The following is a 20436-nucleotide window of genomic DNA, read 5'->3' as shown; positions in this document are numbered from 1 at the left end:
TCCCAGTATTCTTTCTACTGTTAAATTTTGAGTTTCATTCCATTGCCATCAGAGAAGATACTTTGTATGATTTCCATCTTTTTTAAATTGATTGAGACTTGGTTTGTGACCTAAAAAATTGTGATCTATCCTGGATAATATTCCATGTGTATTTCAAAAGAATATTCATGCTGGTGGTGCTAAGTGGAGTATCCCATTGATAGCTATTAGGTCTGTTTGTGCTTTTTTTTTTTTCTTTTTGAGACAGAGTCTCACTCTGTCACTCAGGCTGGAGTGTAGTGGTGCGATCTCAGCTCACTGCAACCTCCACCTCCCAGGTTCAAAAGACTCTCGTGCCTCAGCCTCCCGAGTAGCTGGGATTACGGATGCCTGCCCACCACAGTCAGCTAATTTTTGTATTTTTAGTAGAGACAGGGTTTTGCCATGTTGGCCAGGCTGGTCTTGAACTCCAGACCTCATGTGATCTGCCCACTCAGCCTCCCAAAGTTTTGGGATTACAAGCATGAGCCACCGTGCCCAGCCTCTATTTGGTTTTTATGAGGGGCCTTCAGAAAATTAATGGAAAATGCGTATAATGAAAACACTGTGCATAGGTTTCCAGGTTTTTTTGCACCAAAATAAACGTTTATTAACTTGTTATAGCATGTTTGAATAGCATCTAGTTTGAAGCACTAGGACATCAATTTGAAATGAGCCCCTATTAGAGCAACATGAATTCTGCTAACATTGAAGCAAGAACAAACATCAAATTTATGGTGAAGCTTGGGTGGAAGAATGGTGAAATCATTGACTCTTTACAAAAAGTTTATGGAGACAGTGCCCCAAAGAAATCAGCAGTTTACACATTGATAACTCATATTAAGAAGGTTGAAGATGAAGCCCCCAGTGGCAGACCACCCACATCAATTTGCAAGGAAAAGACTATCTTGTTTGTGCCTAAGGGGACTGATGATTAACAGCAGAAACAATAGTCAACACCTTAGACATCTCAATGGGTTTGGCTTACACAATTCTGACTGAAAAATTAAAGTTCAGCAAATTTTTCACTCAGTAGGTGCCAAAACCATTATTACTTGGATCAGCTGCAGAGTCTTGAATGGACATTTTAAAGAAGTGAGAGCAAGACCTGAAACATTTTTTCTAAGAATTGAAACAGGAGATGAAACATGCCTTTACCAGTACAATCCTGAAGACAAAACACAATCAAAGCAATGGCTACCAAGAAGCAGATGTGGTCCAGTCAGAGCAAAAGCAGACCAGTCAGGAGCAATGGTCATGGCAGGTTTTTTGGGATGCTCAAGGCATTTTGCTTGTTGACTTTATGGAGGATCAAAAAATGATCACATCTGTTTATTATGAGAGTGTTTTAAAAAAGCCAGAGCTTTAGCAGATAAATGCCTGAGAAAGCTTCACCAGAGTTCTCCACCATGCCAGTGCTTCTGCTCATTCCTCTCATCAAAGAAGAGTGAATTTGTGAGAGTTTTGGTGGGAAATCATGAGACATCCACCTATAAGTCCTGATTTGGCTCCATCTAACTTTTTAGTTATTATCTTTAAAAATCTTTAAAGGGCACCCAATTTTCTTCAGTTAATAATGTAAAAAAGACTGCATTGATATGTTTAAATTTCCAGGACCCTCAATTTCTTAGGGATGGGCTAAATGGCTGGTATCATCACTCCAGAGAGTTTCAAACTTGATGGAGGTTGAGAAATAAAGTTTATAATTCCATTTTCCATGAACTTTTTCAAGTCCCCTCATAGTGTTGTTGAAGTCTTCTGTTTCCTTGATCTTCTGACTAGTTCTATCCATTGTTGAAAGTGGGGTATTGAAGTGTACAGACTATTATTGTTGCACTATTTCTTTAATCCTGTCAGATTTTGTTTTGTGGCGCTCCATTAGGTATATATGTATTTATCATTTTTATGTGTTTCTGATGCATTTGACCCTTTTACATTATAAAATATTATTCTGTCTCTGTAGTAAAAAGTCCTGTCTTAAAGCCTGTTTTATCTGTTAGTAGTATGGACACTTTAGTTCTCTTTTGGTGACTGCGTGTTTGTATCTTTGAATCCAAACTGTGTCTCTTACAGGCTGTGGCTGGATCATGGTTTTTTATCCATTATGGTAATCTTTGCCTTTTGATTGGAGTGTTTAATTCATTTTCTTTTAATGCAATTACTGATAAGGTAGAGTTTGCCCCTTATTTGTTCTATGTGTCCTATCTTTTTGTTTCATTATTTTTCCATTACTGACTTGTTTTGTATTGAATAGATATTTTCTGGTGTACTATTTTAATTCCCTGTTTTTTAAATATACACACAGGTATTTTTAAAATTATTTTCTTAGTTTTGCCCATAGGAATTAAAATTAACATCTTACAACAATCTAGTTCAAAGAAATAATGAAATTAACTTCAATAATATGCAAAAATTATGTTCCTATTAAGATCCAGTTTTCTTCCTTTATGTTACTATTGTCGTACACATTACATTTTCATTAAGCCCATCAACACAGCTTTACAATTACTGCTTTATGTAGCTGTCTTTTAAATCAGGAGAAGAGAGTTACAAAAATACATGTATCCTGTGTGTTGTATTTACCTGTGTAGTTACCTTTAATGGGATTTTTTATTTCTTGGTGTGGATTGGAGTTGCTCTCTGATATCCTTTCATTTCAGCCATACTAAATACTCTCCTGGATTTCTTGTGGGGCAGGTCTGGTAACAGTCAACTTGCTTTGTATGTGTTTAAAATAAAAACTTGGGAATGTTTTAACTTCTCCTTCATTTTTGAAGGATGGGTTTTTTTAATACATAGAATTCGTAGTTGAACATCTTTCTTTCAGTAATTTGAATGTCTTCCTACTGCCTTCTGTTCTCTGTGGTTTCTGGTGAGAAATCAGCCGTTAATAATACTGAAGATCCCTTGAATGTGATGAGTTGCTCCTCTTTTGTGTTTTCAGGATTGTTTTTGGCACCTGACAGCTTGACTATGATGCATCTGGGTTTGGATCTTTGAATTTATTCTACTTGGAGTTCATTAATATTCTTGGATGTGTGGCTGCATATTTTTTCATCAAATTTGGGGCCTTTGTTTTGCAAATACTTTTTCTGTTCCTTTTTCTTCTCCTTCTTGGACTCCCATGATTTGTATGTTGTTGTGCTTGATGTTGTCCCACAAGTCTCTGTGGTTCTGTTCATTTTACCTTATTCTTTTTTCTTTCTCAGACTGGATAATCTCAGTTGACTGTCTGAAGTTCCCTACCCCTTCTTTCTGCCAGCTCAGTTCTGCTGTCCAGCCCCTCTAGTGAATTTTTCATATCAGTTATTGTACTTCTAAGTTTCAAAATTTCTACTTGGTTCATATCTGTAATTTATCTCTTTATTGCTATAAAATTTTCTCATACTTTATCCTTCAATTTTTTTTTAATTATTATTATTTTTATTTTTTTTATTTTTTTTTGAGACAGAGTCTTGCTCTGTTGCCCGGGCTGGAGTGCAGTGGCACGATCTCGGCTCACTGCAAGCTCCACCTCCCAGGTTCACGCCATTCTCCTGCTTTGGCCTCCCAAGTAGCTGGGACTACAGGCACCCGCCACCACACCTATTTTTTTGTTTTTCTTTTTTGTATTTTTAGTAGAGATGGGGTTTCACCATGTTAGCCAGGATGGTCTTGATCTCCTGACCTCACGATCTGCCCGCCTCAACCTCCCAAAGTACTGGGATTACAGGTGTGAGTCACCGCACCTGGCCACTATCCTTCAGTTTTTTTCAGACATGGTTTCGTTGAGGTGTTTGAACATGCCTGTAATTGCAGATTTAAAAAGTTTATTTAGTGAGTCTAAGTCTGGGCTCCCTCAGAGAGTTTCTGTTGACTGCTTTTTTCCTGTTTGTTTCATAATATTTTGTTGAAAATTGGGCATTTAAAATAAAATAATGTGGCAACTCTGGAAACTGGATATTCCCCTTCTTCTCCCCCAGGATTTGCTGCTGTTGCTATTTATTGTTACAGCTTGCCTAGTGACTTTTCCTGGACAAAAGCTGTAAAGTCTGTCCCCCTAAGTCCCTGCTTGTTTAGTTTAGTGGTTAGCTAATGGTTGGACAGAAAAGTCCTTGTCACCACAACCACTGTCTCCTATCCTTTACTGACGGCTGTGTTTGTGTTGGGGTGTGCCATCCACTTTGTATTTGTGTAGACAGTCATGTTCAGCCACAGGTGAGAAATGAGGACCCCCTCAGGTCTTTCCTGGGCATGCACATGGCCTTGCACCTGCATGTGGCTGTCTAGATCCCCAGGAACGTATTGGACCTTTTCAAAGCCCACCATCAACATTGTATTCCCCACATTTTCCTTTATAGTTGTGTTGTCCCCTCAGTCAGCCGCACTGTTAAACAGTGGCTACTGATTGTTGTGGTCATGTGCCCTGGGGCTAGGGCTTCTCCTGCTGGGCAAACTAGACAGGGCAAATAAATGCAAATCCTGTGAATGGGGCTTGCCAGGTTGCTGCCAGGTAGGTCACATAGTGTCAGTTCTGGGGAGGGGGCTTTTGGGGAACCCATTCTGACCCTTCAGTGGTTGCTAGGCTGCTGGGTTTCAAGGCTACCATGGAGCTGGGGAGATAAGATAATGGGGCTTAGGATAAGTTAAAACACCAAAAAGCTCACATTTCTTACTGAGATGTTGCTATTTTCTTGAATCAACACTCCATGGATTGTTGTAGGCCTTTGGTTTTCCAGAATTGTGAAAAAGTTGCTTTTGACCATTTTTCCAGGTGTTTTCATTGTTTTAATGCAGATTTTTGGAGGTCCTTATTCTGGCATTTTGGAAGTGTTTCACACCCCCTCCTTTTGGAGTAAGGTTTGTGGATAAGATCTCTGCAGCCATGACCAGTGATGCCTGACTCTGTTTTGTGTGAAAGTCAGCAGGCAGAGCCAGTTGTCTTAAGGGACCTGCCACCTGGCTGGTTTGAGAACTGAGAAGTGTTGGGTTAATTTCTAATCAAGGAGTTTGATCATAAAGGTGATCAGTACTCACAGATTTATAATTAGATGAGGTCAGATATCCATGGTGCAACTCTTATGGCCTCTGGTGGGGCTGAGGATGCACAGGGACCTCGAGCTCTGGTTCCGGCTTGGTATCTGAGTCAGTTTCTTGTTAGCATGAACAGCAGCTGGCTCCTGTGTGTACTAAGAACCCATTGCCTTACAGTTGACCCTTCTCTCCCCAGATGACTTCCTGAAGCCACAGATCATCACCCAGCCAGAAACCACCATGGCTATGGTGGGGAAGGACATCCGGTTCACGTGCTCAGCAGCCAGCAGCAGCAGCTCCCCCATGACCTTTGCCTGGAAGAAGGACAATGAAGTCCTGACCAACGCAGACATGGAGAACTTTGTTCACGTCCACGCGCAGGACGGGGAAGTGATGGAGTACACCACCATCCTGCACCTCCGCCAGGTCACTTTTGGGCACGAGGGCCGCTACCAATGTGTCATCACCAACCACTTTGGCTCCACTTATTCACATAAGGCCAGGCTCACCGTGAATGGTATGGGAACACCATCTTTCTTTGTTATAGTGCCAGAATCCTACATACCACACTCCCTGATTGCCCTTTCAGCTTTCCATGTAGGATGACTGAGACAGGACACAGACATGCTTCTCTGGGGCGCTATTAAATCATACTGTTGCCTGGGTTTGCCCTAGAGCAGGTTTTGCAGATTTCAAGGGTTATTCTCAATGAGTTACTTGTTTTTGTTGACTTTAAAAAATCTAGTTATTGGCCAGGCACGGTGGCTCACGCCTGTAATCCCAGCACTTTGGGAGGCTGAGGTGGGCGGATCACGACGTCAGGAGATCGAGACCATCCTGGCTAACACGGTGAAACCCTGTCTCTACTAAAAATACAAAAAATTAGCCGGGCCAAGTGTCGGGCACCTGTAGTCCCAGCTACTCAGGAGGCTGAGGCAGGAGAATGGTGTGAACCTGGGGGGCGGAGCTTGCAGTGAGCTGAGATCTCACCACTGCACTCCAGCCTGGATGACAGAGCAAGACTCTGTCTCAAAAAAAAAAATAAAAATAAAAATCTCGTTATTGGCCAGGTACTGTGGCTCACGCCTGTAATCCCAGCACTTTGGGAGGCTGAGGTGGGCAGATCACTTGAAGCCAGGAGTTTGAGAGTAGCCTGGCCAACATAGCAAAGCCCCATCTCTACTGAAAATACAAAAATTAGCCAGATGTCGTGGCACATGCCTGTAATCCCAGCTACTCAGGAGGCTGAGGCACGAGAATTGCTTGAACCCAGGAGGTGGAGGTTGCAGTGAGCTGAGATCACTCCACTGCATTCCAGCTTGGGTGTCAGAGCCAGACTCTGTCTCCAAAAAAAAAAAAAAAATAGTTATTAGGTCAAATTGTGGAGAGCTTAGCCTTGTGTTTTTGTCCATTTCTTATCCTGTGTAAGCCAAGATAATCTGGTTTCCAAATTCCAAACATCCCCTTATCCTGGGGAAGCTGCTGTTTGAGTAGACAGTACAGCATTGGAGTCAGAGGCTGGCTACTGCTCCAGAGGCTGTGGAGTGCAAGGCTGGTGTGAACCCTGGCCTGAAAGAGACAGTGTCCTGGCAGTTGACAGGTTTTTACTCATTAACCAGCCTTAGAGCTTGTCAAGGGGACCATGTGTTACTTTGTGTTTGGAGCAAAGGGTGGGGAGTAGATAGCTTGAATAGTTTACTATCCCACCCCAGTAACCTAATGGAGTTATCCTGATTACTAACCCTCTAGTTAAAAAGAATTGGCTTGAGAATCATCAGAATGCTGGATCTGCTGTGCTCTTTAAGCCCCCACAGATCATGGGGAAACACCTGCTTTACCAGAGTGTGGTCGCGTTGTCTTGGCTTATTCCAAGTCCTCACAGTTTCTGGAAGACTCAGAGAACTGTTAGACTCTCCCCCAAATTAACGTTGACAGGAACTACGGTGATGCCTGACGTGTGGCTGGATGCATCCCACTCTGTCGGGACATCGATCTTTAGGCTGAGCAAGCTAGCAAGCTGAATGCTTCCTGCCTGGGTATACAGCGGTGGGCAGGAACACCCTTGGTAAACACCCTTCCAAATGGATGAGCCATCCCATTCATCCCATGAACACCCGTCCAAACGGATGAGCCATCCCATTGCTCTCCCAGGGTGGAGGCATGCCCGCCTTCCCTCTGTAATTCCATCTCCACAGCGTCTTTCCTGGTGGGTAATTAAGGCAGGCAAGCATCAGGCCCTACCTTGCGTGGATGGGCACCCCCTGCAACCCCCGTATAGACACTGCTATGTAGAGTAAAAGCCTTTGCTTTGAAGGGACTATAGCCAGCCTAGGCTGTACAAGGCAAGGCTGATGGAAGTGTTCCAGCTGTGGTGGGAGAAGCTGGGGGTTCCTGATTCACAGGTGGCAGGAGTGGTCCTGGGCAGACATTGGGAGAAAGGAAGTGAACTGGCACTGGGCACAGTGACAGGTAGGTGTTTGCCAGGAGACTTCCTGGCTTTGCATCTAGCCGACCCTGTATACATATGTTTTCCAGTGTTGCCATCATTCACCAAAACGCCCCACGACATAACCATCCGGACCACCACCATGGCCCGCCTCGAATGTGCTGCCACAGGTCACCCGAACCCTCAGATTGCCTGGCAGAAGGATGGAGGCACGGATTTCCCCGCCGCCCGTGAGCGACGCATGCATGTCATGCCAGATGACGACGTGTTTTTCATCACTGATGTGAAAATAGACGACGCAGGGGTTTACAGCTGTACTGCCCAGAACTCGGCCGGCTCCATTTCAGCTAATGCCACCCTGACTGTCTTAGGTTTGGCTATTGCTCCACGGGGGGGGGGGGGAGGGGGGGGACAGGGACTGTCTTAGGTTTGGCTATTGCTCCACGGGGGGCAGCGGGGGACTGTCTTAGGTTTGGCTGTTGCTCCACCGGGGTGTGTGTGTGTGTGTGTGTGTGTGCTTCTCTCAAATGCTCTGTGTGGCCAGGGGTGGTATGTGTGGTAGGCCTTTCGACCCTGTTTGAAATTTGGGGCTGCTTTTTGAATTAATTTTTCTTAAGTGGTTCTCTCTCTTTAAAAGAAATGATAGCTGGTGAATTCAGAGTCTTCATAGGGTTTAGATATAGAACATTCTAAGAATTGGACAGGATGGATGTGGGCTTGGTCAAGAATAGGGACACAGGCCTGACACAGGACAGTTAGGGAATAGCGGGGGCTTTTGTCAGCAGAGGTTCACTGTCCCTGTGGAAGCACCCCCCAGAACGGAGATGACTTAGTGGGTCGAAGGGTCTTCTCCAAAACTTGTCACTCTGATACAAAATGTCAGATGCATCTCATTGATATGTTGGATTGTCCGTTGTCCAGAAGACAGCGCAGCGCCAGAGCAACTGCGGCTCTGAGAATGACTGAGATCTCTGCTGCCCTCTTGTAGAGACCCCATCCTTGGCGGTGCCCTTGGAAGACCGTGTGGTATCTGCGGGAGAAACAGTGGCCCTCCAATGTAAAGCGATGGGGAACCCTCCACCCCGCATCACCTGGTTCAAGGGGGACGGCCCACTGAGCCTCACTGAGCGGCACCACTTGACCCCTGACAACCAGCTGCTTGTGGTTCAGAACGTGGTGGCAGAGGACGCGGGCCGATACACCTGTGAGATGTCCAACACCCTGGGCACGGAGCGAGCTCACAGCCAGCTGAGTGTCCTGCCCGCAGCAGGCTGCAGGAAGGACGGGACCACGGTAGGCATTTTCACCATTGCCGTCGTGAGCAGCATCGTCCTGACGTCACTGGTCTGGGTGTGCATCATCTACCAGACCAGGAAGAAGAGTGAAGAGTACAGTGTCACCAACACAGGTCAGGCGCTGCCAGCGGAGCTGACTTTCAAGGAGGGAGGAATGGCAGTGATGCTGGGGAACTGGGCTGGGTTCCAGCGTCTTCAGAACTCCTGAGGCTTTAGTCCCACCAATTCCATTTTAACTTTGAGTAACTTAACCTTAAACAGGAATACTCTCATATATAAGTAACTGACGCACCCTGCAGTTTTCCCTCTCCTTGGTAACTCAGAGGCCATCTATGCACAGGCCCTGCTGCTATGTAGTAGGTTGTTCCTGAAACAATCTCCCAGTGCGGTGCTTCTGTGAATCCTGGCTCCCTTCCCGTCACTGGTCTCCACCTCTTGTGGCATCTGGCATCTGCCGGCTGTGCTCTTCACACTGGGTGTAGAGTAAGGCTGAGCAGGTTCTGGGAGGGCCTATTGCATACATGGACTCCATGCCATCTCTGCACAGCCCTGATGGTCGTCACTGGGAGGATCCCCTTTCTGAGCCTGACGATGAACGTGTGTTTGCATTTCTTGTGACTGAGACCCTGGTGTTTTATTTGTCCTGTCTTCTTGCAGATGAAACCATCGTGCCACCAGATGTTCCAAGCTACCTCTCTTCTCAGGGGACCCTTTCTGACCGACAAGAAACCGTGGTCAGGACCGAGGGTGGCCCTCAGGCCAATGGACACATTGAGAGCAACGGTAAGGCCTCAGTAACCGTGAAGCAGAGCTCTGCTGAGACTATGTTTCCGGGTGCTGGAGGTGGCCTCCAGCTCTTTGCAGGGCAGGTACCTGGCATCAGACGGGGCACACTTGGTGAACTCGAAGGCTGTGACTTCTAGTCTGTGACTAAGGGCTGCTATTTTTGGACCAGTCTTTATGAGTTCTGCAAGGTTTTAAAGTCCTGTCCCCCCGCCCAAGGAAGCCACTGGATTGGGCTTAGTACCTCCCTGGCAGGATAAAGTAGGCTTGCCTGCAGTAGCAGCTGGAAAGGGCATTACGGGGCATGAACCCAACCAGCCCATTCCTTACATGGGGAATGTGCCCAGGTCTGCTCTGTGAGCCAGTCTTACACTGGAAAGCTGTCACCAGGATAAGGTACTTCCAATGGTGGGGGCCTCTGAGCTCTTTCCCGAGACCGTAGAGGCTCACCTTGTAGAGAAATGAGCTGCTCATTTCACAAGGCCGGCGTACCTGCCTGGAAGCAGTGATAGAAAACACGCTGCTTGCCAGACCAACAGCCCTGCCGCTCTGAAGAACTTTTTAGAAAATGACTATTCTAGTGGCCTTGCTCATTCCTTTCATAAGGCTTACTGGGAAATACCAAGCCCAGAGTTTCTAATCGTGTTGGAATTCACTGCAGGTGTCTGTCCAAGAGATGCAAGCCACTTTCCAGAGGCCGACGCTCACAGCGTTGCCTGCAGGCAGCCAAAGCTCTGTACGGGGTATCACAAAGAGCCGTGGAAAGCGACGGAGAAAGCGGAAGGGATACCTGGGCCGCAGAAGATGGGTATGAGATGCTTCCCGTCGGAAGTAGTTTCTTTCTGAAGTGGAAATTGGGGCTGACCTAGTCAGTACATCAAAGGGGGAGACACATTCTTAGTCCACAGCTGTCTCCAAATTTGGTGTTCAGTATAGAAATGGGAAGCTTGGGGAAGCTTGGGCCTGGCTCTCTTAATTCCAGAATAGTTCTCCTAAATAAATCTATGGCATGGTAAGCCTAAGCGTGAATTTTCTAGATTTATAAGCAACTTAAATAAGGGGCAAGGCACAAATAAAATGTAGAGTTTCAGTCAGCACCTTTTCACCAGGGCTGTTTTGAGGCTTAATTTCTAACTGTTGAAAAGACCCAACACTGCATAGTACCTAACGCTAATGGCCCTTTCCCCCCTGAAGTAGTAAGACTATATTCTCTGAGTATGAAATTCACTGTAAACATGAAAGACCCCACAGTTCATGAGTGGCTTGGTGTTTGCCCAGTCCTTTTTCTGGGGACATAGTTGGGGGAAAGAGGAAGCATGCATACAGTGTTTGCAGTCAGGGTTCTCACCTTGCACAGTGGAGCTGAGCAGCCTGTTCTCTGTGTGGGCATGAAGACTCCCACAGCAGTGGCTCTAACCCATCTTTGGCACTGTCCTGCAGAACATGGTGGCCGGGTTGTATGCAGTGACTGCAACACTGAAGTGGACTGTTACTCCAGGGAACAAGACTTCCACCCCCAGCCTGTGTCCAGAGACAGCGTGCAGCCAAATGGCCCGGAGCCGGGTGGGAGTGACCAAGAGCATTCTCCACATCACCAGTGCAGCGGGACTGCTGCTGGGTCCTGCCCCGAGTGCCAGGGGTCGCTCTACCCCAGTAACCATGATAGAATGCTGACGGCTGTGAAGAAAAAGCCAATGGCATCTCTAGATGGGAAAGGTAACTTTTTACTGTCTTCTGAGGAGTTACTACCAGGTGAGTTGGGAGCTGCTTCAGTGGTCAAGTGGGGGTCTCACAGGTCCTTTCTTTCCTTGTAGGGGATTCTTCCTGGACTTTAGCAAGGTTGTACGACCCGGACTGTGCAGAGCTACAGCCTGCATCTTCGTTAACTTCAGGCAGTCCAGAGCGCACGGCAGCCCAGCACTTGCTTGTTTCCAATGGCCATCTCCCCAAAGCGTGCGACTCCAGTCCCGAGTCCATGCCACTGACAGGACAGCTCCCCGGGAAACAGAGGGTGCCACTGCTGTTGGCACCAAAAAGCTAGGTTTTGTCTACCTCAGCTCTTGTCATGCCAGTCTCTACGGGAAAGAGAGGTAGGAGAGGCTGTGAGGAAGCTTGGGTTCAAGCGTCACTCATCTGTACATAGTTGTAACTTCCATGTGGAGTATCAGTCACTCACAGGACTTGCATCTGAAGCACAGAAACGCAAGAGGGGATTTGTGTACAAAAGGCAGAAAAAGTATTTGATACCATTGTACATAAGAGTTTTCAGAGATTTCATATATATCTTTTACAGAGGCTATTTTAATCTTTAGTGCATGGTTAACAGAAAAAAATTATACAGAAAAAATTATACAATTTTGACAATATTATTTTTCATATCAGGTTGCTGTTTAATTTTGGAGGGGGGTGGGGAAATAGTTCTGGTGCCTTAACGCATGGCTGGAATTTATAGAGGCTACAACCACATTTGTTAGCAGGAGTTTTTGGTGGGGATGGGAAGGAGGGAAGGCCTTGGAGTTGTATTGCACTTCATAGACAGACCCCTAGACTGCTGCCCGGTCAGACTCCACATGTGCTGGAAGGAGCTTCGGGAGAGCACTGGTCATGTGTGGATGCCCCTGCAACAGGCCTCCCTGTAGAGCCAGGGGTGCCGGGTGCCATCCACGCTTGCAGTGAATGGCTTTTCCTTTTAGGTTTAAGTCCTGTCTTTAAGGCATAGAATGAGGGTGGTTAATCCATCACAAGCAAATGGTCAGAACAGTTAATGAAGCACTGCCTTTCCTCCTCCTCAGATTTTATGATAAAAGCAAATGTGGCCTTCTCAGTATCATTCGATCGCTAGTTGAGACTTTTAATTAAGGTAAAGGCTGCTGGTGTTGGTACCTGTGGATTTTTCTATAGTGCTGTTTTCGTTCTGCCAATATAATGAGTGAGTATTACATTGGCCTTGGGGGATAGAAAGGAGGAAGTTCTTTCTTTTCAGGGCTACCTTATTTCTACTGAGGATCCAGAGCAGGCCTGTCCATGCCATTCCCACGCACAGATGAAACTGAGCTGGGACTGGAAAAGACTTAGACCTTGACCTGGGTTCTGGGTATATTTGCACTTTTGAGACTGGTAGCTAACCATCTTGTAAGTGCCAATGTGTAATTTAGTAAAACTTAACTTACATAGAAACAAGGTCCTTAAAATGTTCCTTTGGCCAAAAGCTGAAGGGAGTTACGGAGAAAATAGTTAACAATTACTGTCAGGTGTCATCACTGTTCAAAAGGTAAGCATATTTAGAATTTTGTTGACAGTTAACTGACTAATCTTACTTCCACAAAATATGTGAATTTGCTGCTTCTGAGAGGCAATGTGAAAGAGGAAGTATTACTTTTATGTACAAAGTTATTTATTTATAGAAATTTTGGTACAGTGTACATTGAAAACCATGTAAAATATTGAAGTGTCTAACAGATGGCATTGAAGTGTCTTTAATAAAGGTTCATTTATAAATGTCAGTACAGTTGGTGGTCCTTTTACAAACGCAGTCATTCTGCCTTTAATTATCTTTCCCCAAAAAAGGAAAAAAAAAAAAAAATAGGCAAAGCAAAATCATATACTGTTTGCTCCGGGGCAGACAACACAGCTAGATTCCTGAGATTTCGTTCTGAATTCTTCTATGCCTGGAGCTTGTTAGTCAAGCTCTAAAATCCCAAAGTGTGGTGACCTTTCCATTTCATCCTGCCTACTTCTAGCAATGTTGTTTTCAAAGCTGGCCCAGGCCCTCCTTTCAGCCTGACACGGAGAATGGCAAGAATGGCTCACCCACCGTGTCCTCCTGCACGAAGCCAGCTGGGCCCACCTAGTCACTTGAGCTGCAGCTGCTCTCTCTCACACACCACAGGGGGCGCTGGACACAGCTCTGTAAAATAATACATTGTGTGTTTTTATGGGTGAAATCTGAGGGTAATTAAAACCAGCAGCCTAGTTACCCAGAAAGAATGCTTGCTATGCACCTGTGTAGTTCATTCTTTTTTCAACAAAGCCTAACCTTACACAACAGGAATTAACTAGGGGGAGAAACACCCACATAGACAACTTCTTCCCCAAGTCTCCTTTTCCCAAACAAGCTATTCTTTTAAAATTCTAACCATCTTGCCTTCTGCTGAATCCACCATCAGGTGGCAGGAAATGAAAGATCAGATACAGATCAAATGAAAGCTCTGAAAGGCCTGGCCTCAGCAATACCAAACATTTATTAAGAGGTTCTGAGGAAATTGTTCAGAGTACCGCCACACACCCCGTTTTCATCTCTTAGCTCTCTGGCATACAGGCCAATGACTTCATACCAGCCAGCCTACACCACGGATGGCACAATCTCGATGCCGGCATCTTGGCAGAACTGGTCTTCAGCACTGGGGCCTATAGTTCAGACAGCTGCTCAGCGGAAGAGGGTTTACACTGCAGGCCCCTCTCTTGACAGAAGTGGAGGTGAGGCTGTCTCTGCTTCAAGGACTCTTTCTGCCAACTTCCAACAGCAAGCGGTGCGTGTGGTCATAAGCCCCCAGAAAGATGAAACCTCCCAGACTGATGGCTGCCATTCGAGGGAAGACACCTGCAAATAATCTTAGGGGAAAAAACAGGATTTTTAATGTTGTGTGTATTTAAAAGAAAGGTTAAATTCCAATACCCACAGCTTGCTTGGCTCAGTACACCATGCTCATTAGTGGCTAACTACCACTCACTTGTGAACACTCACTTGTAAACAGCTCACCTGTGAACCCTCCCAAATAAGGCAAGTAATGGCGCTGTCCCAGTAATAGTTCTAAAACTTTCATGCCATTTTTCCCTTTGAGAGATGAAATTGACTTTTAAAAAGGCGTTAAAGAGCTGAATCCTAGGTAAGGCTGGAAGGCACTTCCCAGCCCAGACCTCTAAAGTGGTCTCCAGGGGTTCGCTTGGTGCAGAGGTTTTTGGGCAATGCTGCTGCTCTGCCCACTGACTCCGTTGCATTTTGTCCTTTGAGACCCCAAAACCTGACATCACAACAATGAGTCGAAGCTCCATGGATTCCCTGTGTTCCTTTTCTGTCTAAAGGCATGAAAGGCAAATGGGCTGTGGCTGTGAAGGGGGCAGCATGCTTTCACCTGCACAGTCCCTTGGTACCACAGAAGGCTGCTCACCAGCCAAGGTGCAATGTAGAATAATCAGAGAAATGCAAGGTGAAACTACAATGCCACGAGGATATAAATTGAGGATTCATTCTTTAAAACTGCCCCCCCCCCCTCAATGCCTACTCAGATATTTGTGCAAACATCTTCACTGTGGCATTGCTGCTGGTGATACCAGTTACGGCACACTACAAACATACAGTGGATGATTATGTAGCTGATAAAGATGAGGAAATACACAGATGCCAACATAAAAAAATTAAAAACAGGTTTATAAAACCAAGTCCAAGGGCTATGATTCCATGTCTAAAAGGCATGCCAGGGATGTGTCCTAAACCCTAAACTGAATGCCTGCTGCCTAAGGATTACAGGACACATTCCTGGCCCATGCTTCCATAACCTTTGAACCTTTTGACCAAGAGTATAGGCATGACTCAGATATTTCAAGTTTGGTCCCAGGAGAAGTTTGGCCACTATAATAAAGTGAATATTGCAATAAAGCAAGCCATTCAAATTTTTGGGTTTCCTAGGGCACCGAAAAGTTATGTTTACACTATACTGTAGTCTATTAAGTATGCAGTAGCATTATGTCTAAAAATTATACATACCTTAATTTTAAAATGCTGTATTGCTAAAAAATGCTCATGAGCATCTGAGCCTGCAGTAAGTTGTAATCTTTTGGCTGCTAGAGGGTCTTGCTTTCATTGATGGCTGCTAACTGACCAGGATAGTGGCTGCTGAAGGTTGGAGTGGCTGTGGAAATTTCTAAAAATTGTCATTGTTGCGTTGATGGACTCTACTTTTCATGAAAGATTTCTCTGTAGCACACAATACATTTTGCCCACAGTAGAACCTCTTTCAAAATTGGAGTCAATCATCTGAAACTCTGCCACTGTTTTCGCAACTAAATTGATGAAATATTCTAAATCCTTTATTGTCATTTCAACAATGTTCACCATATCTTCACCAGGAGTAGATTCACCTCAATAGATCACTTTCTTTCCTCATCCGTAAGAACCAATTCCTCATCCATTCGAGTTTAATCATGAGATTGTGGCAATTCATCACATCTTCAGGCTCCACTTCTAACTATAGTGGTCTTGCTATTTCCAGTACATCTAGTATGTGTTTCCCTCCACTGAAGTCTTGAACCTCTCAAAGTCAGCCATGAGGATGGGAATCAACTTTTTCCAAAGTCTTAGCATGGTCAATATTTTGACCTCCTCCTATGAAGCCACCAATGTTCTTACTGGTATCTAGAATATTGACTCCTTTCTAGAAGGCTTCCAGAAATTTACTTTGCCCACATCCAGCAAAGGAATCACTGTCGATGCAGCTGTAGCCTTATGAAATGGATTTCTTAAATAATAAAACCTGAAAGTTAAAATTACTCCTTGTTCCACGGACCAAGGAATGGATGTTGTTAGCAGGCAAGAGAACAGCATTCATCTCCAGCAGAACTCCAGGGTGACCAGGTGCACTGTCAATGAGCAGTAGTATTTTAAAAGCAATCTTTTCGTCTGAGCACTAGGTCCCAGCAGCGGGCTTAAAATATTCCAGAAACCATGCTGTCAAGAGATGTGCTGTCACTCAGGCTTTGTTGTTCCATTACTATGGCAGAGGCAGAGTCGATTTAGCATCATTGTTAAAGGCTCTAGGATTTTCAGAAGAGTCAATGAGCATTGGCTTCAACGTAAAGATACCAGCTGCATTAGCGCCTAACAAGAGAGTCAGCCAGTCCTTTGAAGCTTTGAGGCCCGGCATTGATGTCTCCTCTCTAGCTCGGAAAGTCCTAGATGACATCTTCTAATAGAAGGCTGTTTCATCTACATTGAAAATCTGTTGTTTAGTGTTAGCGCCTTCACCGATGATCTGAGCTAGATCTCCTGGGTAACTTGCTGCAGCTTCTCCATCAGCACTTGCCACTTCACCTTACACTTTTGTGTTCCAGAGATGACTTCTGTCCTTAAACTTCATGAATCAACCTCTCCTAGCTTCAAACTCCGCAGCTTCCTCACCTCTCTCAGCCTTCATGGAAGAGAGCACCTTGCTGTGGTTTAGGTTTTGGCTTAAGAGGATGTGGCTGGTCTGATCTTCTATCCAGACCACTCAAACTTTCTTCATATCTGCAGTGAGGCTGTTACACTTATCATTTAGTGTATTCGCCGGATAGCACTTCTTATTTGCTTCAAGAGCTTTTCCTTTGCATTTACAACTTGGTTAACTGTCACAAGAGGCCTAGATTCTGGCCTATCTCAGCTTTCCACATGCCTTCCTCACTAAATAATCATTTCCAGCTTTTAATTTTTTTTTTTTTTTTTGGAGACAAGGTCTTGCTGCTACCCAGGCTGGAGTGCAGTGGCACGATCATGGCCCACAGCAACCTCTGCCTGCTGAGCTCAGGTGACCCTCCTACCTCAGCTTCCCAAGTAGCTGGGACACAGGCACGCACCACCATGCCCAGCTAATTTTTGTACTTTTTGTAGAGACAGGGTTTGGCATGTTGCCTAGGCTGGTCTTGGACTCTTGGGCTCAAGCCATCTGCCACCTTGACCTCCAAAATGCTGGGATTACAGATGTGAGCCACCATGCCCAGCCGGAGTTTTTTATTTAAAATGAGAAAGGTGTGATTCTTCCTTTCACTTGAACACTTAGAGGCCACTGGAGGATTATTAATTGGCCTAACTGCAATATTGTCTCTCACAGAATAGAGGCCTGAGGAAAGGGAGAGAGACAGGGAATGGCCGGTTGGTGACCCAGCCCAAACCCACACCACATTTGTCAATTAAGTTTGCTGTCTTCGGTGGACACGGTGTGTGATGCCCCAAAACAATGACAGTAACATGAAAGATGGCCGATCACAGATCATCACAGCAGATATGATAATGAAAATACTTGAAAGGTGGGAATTACCAAAATGTGACACAAAGTGGACATGTGCTACTGGAAAAGGGCGCTGAAAGACTCCCTCAATGCAGGGGTGCCACAAACCTTCAATTTGGGAAAAAATGCACTATCTGAGAAGTGCAATTAAACAAAATATGCCTATATTACTTCTGTAAGCAGAAGAAGTTATGAAGGCAGACCTAGTGCATATGCCAGTGAAAAGACTTCCGGTCAGGTCTATGGAAGAAAACTGAAAATGGTCAAGTTACACCAACAGTAGCTATGCATCCTTTAATATACAGGAAAAGCCTCTGTGACAAGCAAGCTGGTGGCCTGGAGAGAAACGTGGCGGTCCCTGCAGGCTGCTTCCAGCACCTGGCTGCCTCCTTTCTCCCAAGACCTTTGAGCTGTTGGAGGAGGCTGAGCAGCCTCCCTCTGTTTGCAGCACTCAGCACTTCTAAGGAAAATGGGAGATTCAAGAGTTTTGTGAGGCCCTTTTTAGTTAGCTAGCTAAGGGTTTAAATCATTAAAATACTGCACATAAAATTAAGGACCCTTATTACTTGTCCAAAAATAACCATGAAAATTGTACTGAAAACCAAACTATACTTGTTTAAAAAAAAAAAAAAAAAAAAAAAAAAGGTCAGCATCATGATGCATATTGTTTTTGCATGGGGTGGGTGGTGAGGACAAAAACTCATAAATTACCACTATGTCCTTCCCGCCTGAAAAACAGCTGAGCCTCCCTGCTCCTACCATATTATGAAGGAAAGGGTGCTAGACGGGCAGTCAGCAGATGCCGAGCTGCAGGAGACCACACTGGCCACAAAGTTCTCCGCCTTGACTACCTTACTTATTTCTAAACGCCAGTGTCTTGTTCAGCTTCTGCCACTCACAAGTTCAGCTGCCCCTGGCAAGAGGCAGATGGAAGCAGTTTATGGTTTCAATAGATGACCACTGAATCTATTAACGTAATTACGGCCTTAACGTGGAGTAATGTGAACAGTGAAGGCCCCAGCCAGTCTCGCAGGTGAAGACTTTTGAGTTGAGCAGGAGCGCGTTCTAGTGCCCACAGATTAAATGAGAGCAAACGTAAGCACTTACAGTGCCAGGCAGAAAGGGATGCTCGCGGCAGTGGCAGCTACTACATAAAGGGCACAGTCAACAAAAACAGAAAGCCAGCTGATGAGTGAAGAAAACCAGAAAGGGGCCATCCAGGGTGGGCAGGCTCCCCATCTGCCTTCGGCTGCTGGGCTGAATGAACACGCGGTGTTTGTTTAGTAATACATTTCTACTGATATGTGTATTCCCAGTACGTGCCAGAACAAAGTCTTCACCTGCGTGGACCACACAGAAAGATAAAAGTGGTCGCCACCTTACTTGACCCCGAGAGGGCAGCACCTTTCCATCCCAAGGTGAGGAGATGGTGTCTGCTGGAAAACCCAAGTAGTAACTGGTAAACTTAGTGCGTGCCCAGGGGAGGAGACAGGAGGTGGCAGCAGCGCTGTGTGCTTGGAGACCCAACAGAAGAAGCCGGCGGAGACACCTTCAGGCTGAGGATGCCTGGGACCTCTGTTCACAACAGCCCAGGTTTTTCTGTGACTGTTTTTTGGTCAAATTATTTATTGTCTTTAATCATTAATAAGGGGCTAATCAGAACTCCCTTAAGTGACAACCGTTGCTGTCTGCAATGCTCTCAAGAGACTACACTGTACAGACTGACTAGAGCCCATGACTTCTGACACTTTCAGAAGATAGAAAAGCAAAAAAATCCAGATGACCTTTACAGAGCTGACAATGGGGACAGAGACGGGCCCTTGGCCTGAGGAAGACACCCCTCTTCTGCCTGTATTTCCGGCACTGCTTAGTTTTATAACGTCAAGTATAATACACGCCACAACCAGCACAGGGAAGATGATTTTCAATCTACTCAACTGCTACCAGCTTTCGGGGCCACGGGGTTGCCAGTCAATCATGCCATCCCCACCTGCCACCACTGTCTCCAGAAAGGCAGAGGGGCTACGGCTCTGCACAGCTCCACAAAGCTAAGGTCGACAGAAGAGGTCTGCCCAACAGCTGCCACAGAATCAAGCATGAACTACACTGAAATCAGTGAGACAGTGAAATGTGGCAGTTTGGCTTTATAGTCCAAAAAAGCCACTGAATGTGACTTCTCTTGTGTATGCAGTCCAACTGCTATTTGAAACACATAAGAACTTTTTTGTTGTTGTTTTCTGAGACAGGGTCTTGCTGTCACCCAGGCTGGAGTGCAGTGGCGCAGTTGTGACTCACTACAACCTCGACTTCCCGGGCTCAAATGATCGCTCAGCCTCCTGAGTAGCTGGGACTACAGGTGTGTGCCAGCACACCAGGCTAATTTATTTATTTTTTTTTTAGAGAGACAGTCTTGCCATATGGTCTCAAACTCCTAACCTCGAGCAACCCTCCTGCTTCAAAGCCTCCCAAAGTGCTGAGATGACAGGTGTGAGCACCTCACCCAGCCCATAAAGACTGTTTACCTGCTACTGGCTAAGTGGCTTCAGGACTCATTTTTCTCACACCATTCCTTTGTTTGCTGTGGAACTGGCAGCAGAATGAATGTGCCACAAATACAAGCAGAGCTCACGATATGGCAGTCCTAAGTGGCAGGCTCCCAGCACACACGCCCCCACTCGGCCCTTCCCACGCTCTCACTAGACGTCAACAGCCAATTATTCCTCTGGCTTCACCCCAGTTCTTGTTTCAAAACCGCGACACCCTTCGGGCACCCAACATCAATCCCTCAGAGTTGTCACATTCAACAAAACCATCCAATATCACCTATTTTTCAAACTTCCAA

General features: G+C 45.6%; 2 protein-coding genes and 1 long non-coding RNA gene across 16 annotated transcripts in view; 1 reads left to right on the top strand and 2 right to left on the bottom strand.

Moving 5' to 3' along the window:
* LRIG1 (leucine rich repeats and immunoglobulin like domains 1) overlaps window positions 1-13058 on the top strand; it is a 126623-nt gene extending 113565 nt beyond the window's left edge. For all 5 annotated transcript variants that reach the window (XM_077993307.1, XM_077993306.1, XM_077993304.1 and 2 more), the window contains 7 exons: window positions 5228-5548; window positions 7567-7848; window positions 8466-8885; window positions 9430-9555; window positions 10217-10363; window positions 10996-11271; window positions 11370-13058. In XM_077993307.1, the coding sequence (XP_077849433.1) occupies window positions 5228-5548; window positions 7567-7848; window positions 8466-8885; window positions 9430-9555; window positions 10217-10363; window positions 10996-11271; window positions 11370-11596 (1799 nt within the window). In that variant the 3' untranslated portion in view covers window positions 11597-13058. The remainder of the gene's footprint in view (window positions 1-5227; window positions 5549-7566; window positions 7849-8465; window positions 8886-9429; window positions 9556-10216; window positions 10364-10995; window positions 11272-11369) is intronic.
* LOC144339262 (uncharacterized) lies at window positions 8132-11742 on the bottom strand. Its single transcript, XR_013414100.1, has 2 exons — window positions 10904-11742; window positions 8132-10420 (listed from the first exon to the last, which is right to left on the bottom strand). It is a non-coding gene; the product is annotated as an uncharacterized LOC144339262 (long non-coding RNA).
* SLC25A26 (solute carrier family 25 member 26) overlaps window positions 12932-20436 on the bottom strand; it is a 162468-nt gene continuing 154963 nt past the window's right edge. For 5 of the 10 annotated variants that reach the window (XM_015130409.3, XM_015130414.3, XM_077990217.1 and 2 more), the window contains one exon: window positions 12932-14166. In XM_015130409.3, coding sequence (XP_014985895.3) covers window positions 14095-14166 — 72 coding nt within the window. In that variant the 3' untranslated portion in view covers window positions 12932-14094. 10 annotated transcript variants of the gene reach the window in all.

This window comes from Macaca mulatta, chromosome 2 (assembly GCF_049350105.2).
Source record: "Macaca mulatta isolate MMU2019108-1 chromosome 2, T2T-MMU8v2.0, whole genome shotgun sequence".
Taxonomy (NCBI): domain Eukaryota; kingdom Metazoa; phylum Chordata; class Mammalia; order Primates; family Cercopithecidae; genus Macaca; species Macaca mulatta.
Note: the sequence above shows the minus strand (reverse complement) of the source record. Positions and strands in the feature narration are given on the sequence as shown.